General features: G+C 40.7%; 1 protein-coding gene across 1 annotated transcript in view; it reads left to right on the top strand.

The window, feature by feature from the left end:
• LOC111670498 (tetratricopeptide repeat protein 39C-like) overlaps positions 1–3,968 on the top strand; it is a 9,000-nt gene extending 5,032 nt beyond the window's left edge. Inside the window, exons 4-12 of the mRNA XM_087179573.1 lie at positions 223–477; positions 581–674; positions 756–863; positions 958–1,067; positions 1,157–1,280; positions 1,362–1,459; positions 1,626–1,730; positions 1,838–1,876; positions 3,116–3,968. Of these exons, the coding sequence (XP_087035699.1) occupies positions 223–477; positions 581–674; positions 756–863; positions 958–1,067; positions 1,157–1,280; positions 1,362–1,459; positions 1,626–1,730; positions 1,838–1,876; positions 3,116–3,205 (1,023 nt within the window). The 3' untranslated portion in view covers positions 3,206–3,968. The remainder of the gene's footprint in view (positions 1–222; positions 478–580; positions 675–755; positions 864–957; positions 1,068–1,156; positions 1,281–1,361; positions 1,460–1,625; positions 1,731–1,837; positions 1,877–3,115) is intronic.
• The last annotated feature ends 877 nt before the right edge of the window (positions 3,969–4,845 follow it).

The raw sequence follows: 4,845 nt of genomic DNA, 5'->3' as shown, positions 1-4,845 counted from the left end.
ATGTCAGCAACTATGTTTGTACTTAACCCTTCTTAAAAACATCAGTGGGAATTTGGTCATGTCTACCAAGCTGCTAAGTGCCAGTTACTAATGATGCTTAATAATAACTCACTAGGCTGTATGTGCATTATTTTATTTTTAAAAATCTCTCAGAATTTTTTTCATATGATTAATCAATAAATTAAAAAGCATTACTCATTGTTCTGATTTTGTACAAGATAGTGTCATATTTGGAAAGTGACATGTTTTGCTGTGCAGTACAGTACAGTATATTCCCTCTCATCACTGTGTCTGTGCTTCCCATACAGCTTGGCCCTCTTGTGGTACCACACAGTAGTGCAGCCCTTCTTTGCTCTGGATGGCACAGACACACAGGCAGGCCTGACAGAAGCCAAGTCCATTCTCCAACAAAGGGAGGCTACCTATCCGAACTCATCCCTCTTCATGTTCTTCAAAGGCAGGGTCCAACGGCTTGAGGTAAATACATGTTTGTTTTGTTTGTCGGATGCTATGTAGTTTGGGAAAACTCATTATTGTCTCACTGCAACTGTAACTCACACCACAAAGTTCCCCTCTCTAGTGCCAGATCACTAGTGCCTTGACGTCCTTCAGTGATGCCTTAGATCTGGCCTCTGACCAGAGGGAGATTCAGCACGTGTGTTTATATGAAATAGGTACTATTTTCCCTCTCAGATTTCAAACCACCTCACTCAGCGCTAGTCTGCATCATAATTTCTGATTGTTGATGATTTTAGGTTGGTGCAGCATGATCGAACTGAACTACAGAGAAGCCTACAAGGCCTTTGAGCGACTGAAGACTGAGTCTCGCTGGTCCCAGTGCTACTACGCCTATTTAACAGGAGGTACTAACAGAACAGTTGACTAAGGCTTTAAGGGTATTTCTACTGGACTTTCTATTGGCTACTGATTCATATTATGTATTATGCTGTTGTGTAGTTTGCCAAGGAGCCACAGGTGATCTGGAGGGAGCTGTCTCTGTTTTCAAGGATGTTCAAAAACTTTTCAAACGCAAGAATAATCAGATAGAGTTGTTCTCCATGAAGAGGGTGAGTACGTATCCAGCAGATTGTGCGCTGCAAATTCTTGCAAAAATACAATGGAAATCAGTAAAGTGTGTATGTGCACGTTTCATCAGGCTGAGAAGCTAAGGAGCCCCAGTCTGTCCAAAGAACTCTGCATCCTGTCTGTGATTGAGATACTTTATCTGTGGAAAGCTCTGGCCAACTGCTCCACTGCCAAGCTGCAGACAATGGCACAAGGTACTCGACTGTAAGATGTCTGACGGATAATAATTTTGTTTCTTGTTTTTTGTTGTGTCTTTGACTGTATTTTGTTTTTAGTCTTACAGGGCATTGATGATGCCTCATGTGCAGGCCTGAAAAACCTGCTTCTTGGTGCCATAAACAAATGTCTCCATAAGACCAAAGATGCTATTCAGGTACTCTTATGTCTAGTTAATGACACGATGTACTATACTCATCAGCTGCACTTGTCGGATTGTTATAGTTAAACTGCATACACACTGAATAATCATTACTGTGGTGATTACAGCTACAACTGATTTCATCTGGTGTGTGGAATTTCCCTTCCCTTTTTGTTTGCAGTATTTCCATCTGGCTGTGAGGGATGAGGTTGGTCGTCTGACCAACTCTTATGTTCAGCCCTACTCCTGCTATGAACTGGGCTGTGTGCTGCTGAATAACCTGGAGGCAAGTTTTATGTGTGTGAAAGAGACAGAGAGACTGTGTCTAGTTTATCTAAGATGGTGGAGAAGTCATGTAGTCTAATACATATTTAATTCTGTCTCTTTTTCCAGTCTGCAGGGAAGGGTCGCATGCTAATGCTTCAGGCCAAGGTACAGTACATTTCTTCATGTGCTTTACTATTTCAAAAAGAGTTGTACTTTATCTTGCTTTTTAGTAGTCGCAGGCAGAGGTTGTCCTCGAGCAGGGTTCAGTAATTGGTTGACTCATGAAAAAGCCTGGTGAAGATCTGTTATCAAAACGTTGCTTTATTAAATATTGAGAGCAGTTTCTTGAGATTTTGGATTTTTTCTGTTTTCTGCCTTCAAAGTTTTTGATCAAGGACCTGCAAAGTTTTTTAGGGTGTATGTGCTTTTTGTCTCACCACTCTGAGACAGATCAAGAGTCTCGGAGTGGTGAGACAAAGCGTGCACATCTGTCCAGTAAAGGAGTGGCAAGCCCACTGGTTCCCCTTGAATTCAGTGAACGGAGTACAGTGTGTCAGCTGGGCATTTAAACTGGAGTTGTAGGGGCTTGATGGCGTCACTCCTGCTGGAAGAACATTAGCCAACCAACTGTGGGCCGTGGATAGAGACTGGGATTGAATAACTGTGTATGGGCGTGGAGAGGCTTGTGTTCTCCCTCTCAGCTGCTAGACCATTTTGACACTGATCAAAGCATAGCAATTCTGAGAGTGAGCAAATGATTGTCACAAAGACAATCACAATTCACATTCTCCTTGGGAGGAATGAGTGTGGCTAATAGCTGGGTGGTGTCAATACATCTTGGTGGAGTAGCTACTTGTCCCCAATTGGGCTCCCACTTTGATTATCATGTTATCCCCATGTTCTGGGCCCTCAGAAAGAGGGAGACCTTATATTGGCCTGTTGTCTTAGGTAAGGTGTATTTGTCTGACCTCAGCATGAAAGTCATGACACAGCAAAGTGGGCCACATCCTATCTGCACTGACTGAGTGGTCTGCCCCAGAATATCGGAAAGGTGTTTGAATACCTTTTGCATTAAAGAAATATTACCTAGTTCCAAAAAGCTGCACAGGCTTCTGTCCACACAAGCACAGTGAATAGTATCTGTTTTACGTGTCGTGCACTGGGTGCAGCCTCACCCACCTGACTTGCGTTGGAGATGTCTGGTGCAGCAGCATTGACTTTGTTAGTAGATGTGCAGCTGACGTTGATGGAGCACAGATCTCATCCTCTCCGCAGATGCAGCAGTGAGCACAGGAGGAGCCGAGCATAGGGTCTCAGTGTGCTGACATGTTACAGGGCAGAGCACAAACACAATAAAATGTTATTTTATTTACTATTAAATCTTTTTCTTCATGGCCTATGCAGGAGGACTATGCTGGCTATGACTTTGAGAACAGGCTCCATGTTCGTATTCATTCAGCTCTCGCCTCTATGAGCGCTGCAGCCCAGCCTTGACCAAGTTTGACCTGCACCTCAGAAAGAACTGGAAGAAAAGGTCTCTGAAAAAGCCAACACCACTTTGGGCACTTATGTTCCACTGATTTATTTGTCTTAATTTATTTATTTTTATTTTCATATTATGAGCCAATACATCATTTTAAAATGTGTGCAAGATATACAGTAGGTGTTTATGGAAGAACAGTTACAAGAGGAGTTTTACTGATCTGTTACTGCACTGCACAATAGTTAAAAAATTGGGGTTTTATTGTTTACACTGTTAATTTCAAAACTAGATGCCAGTTAAATCAGATGAAAATCTATTACTTTTGAAAGGCGTCAGTCATATTGCTTCCACAGGTGGTCAGTTTTTCCTCTGATCCAGAGAAAAGTCAGGTCATGTCAGTTAATGGCACATAAAGTATTAGCTGAACAAACAATTGAAATGAATAACTACTCAGCCTATGACTGTGAGAAGCCGATATTCTTTGTCAGTCGGTGTGTTGGTATTGACTTTGAAATTTGTGCTGTAAAGGCTTTGCTACTCGATAGGCATGACTAGTATACAGTGTTTTTTTTTTTTTTTTTAGCATAGCCCCCTTTTTTAAGCAGTATTATTCTCAGTGTAAATATGTCTTGCACACAAGTTTTAATAATGTGCCAACATCGTGTTGTGCCACTTTTCAGTGGCCTAGATGCACACTGGTACCATTTGCTGTAAACTGATTCTACTTTATATTTGTTTGTTTTAAGATAATAAAATGGATATTGTAAAATGGAATGTTGTTTTATCCATTATGTTTGATAAGGTATCATGTTAAGTGAGACACCAAGCTGAACAGGATATATACACAACTGTATTCAACAAAAGAAATGATGAAATGATTTACACAAGCTGTTTATGCTTTTAATAATTCAAACAAACCCAGAGGAGCTACTCACGACATAAGCATCAGGGAATATTGAGAGCACTTTTAAGGTTGTTTTCTTGAAGGAGAACAATCCAGCTACAGCTACGTATTCAAAATGTTGCACTGATTACATCAGATCTGTTTACAGTACTGTTGCGGTACTTGACAATCTCAAAAGTCTAACGTTTACTGGTGTTCTTTAAAAATGTGTTGCTACTTATTTTCTTTTGATATGCTGTCCAGTTACTGTCTTCTCACAAATTAAATGTTTTGCTGGTGTGCTGCTTTCAGAACTGGGATGTAGTATTACATGGTAGATGCATCGACTGAAGCAATAATGAAGATGACCTGCATTGCACAGATGAGTAATGGATTGCCTCACATTCTGTTACATCACACCATTAAATTGATTCACAAGTCTATTTGCGTAATACTATGCTGGTTTCCATGTTAGTAACACTGGTATAAAACACAAAGGGTTTGGTGGTTTTGGGTTTCATGGCCTTCACTTTACATCTTATCCTGAATCACTTTGAACTTTCAATACACACTCAGCAAGCCATACAGATCCAGGATTTTCCAACCAGGATTTTGCCTGATCTGTAGACGAGTTGTAAAACCGACAGAGCAGTGGGGTATATTACGGGCAAAGACCAATATTGTCTTCACTTTGTTATATAGCACTCAAGAAACCCCCTGAATACTGTGAAAATTAAAATTAAAGCAAATAGTACAAACTCATGGATG

This window comes from Seriola lalandi, unplaced genomic scaffold (genome assembly GCF_002814215.2).
Source record: "Seriola lalandi dorsalis isolate HSWRI2012SDOR001 ecotype SW California unplaced genomic scaffold, Sedor1 jcf7180002054855, whole genome shotgun sequence".
Classification (NCBI taxonomy): Eukaryota; Metazoa; Chordata; class Actinopteri; order Carangiformes; family Carangidae; genus Seriola; species Seriola lalandi.
This window is presented reverse-complemented; position numbering and strand designations above follow the sequence as displayed.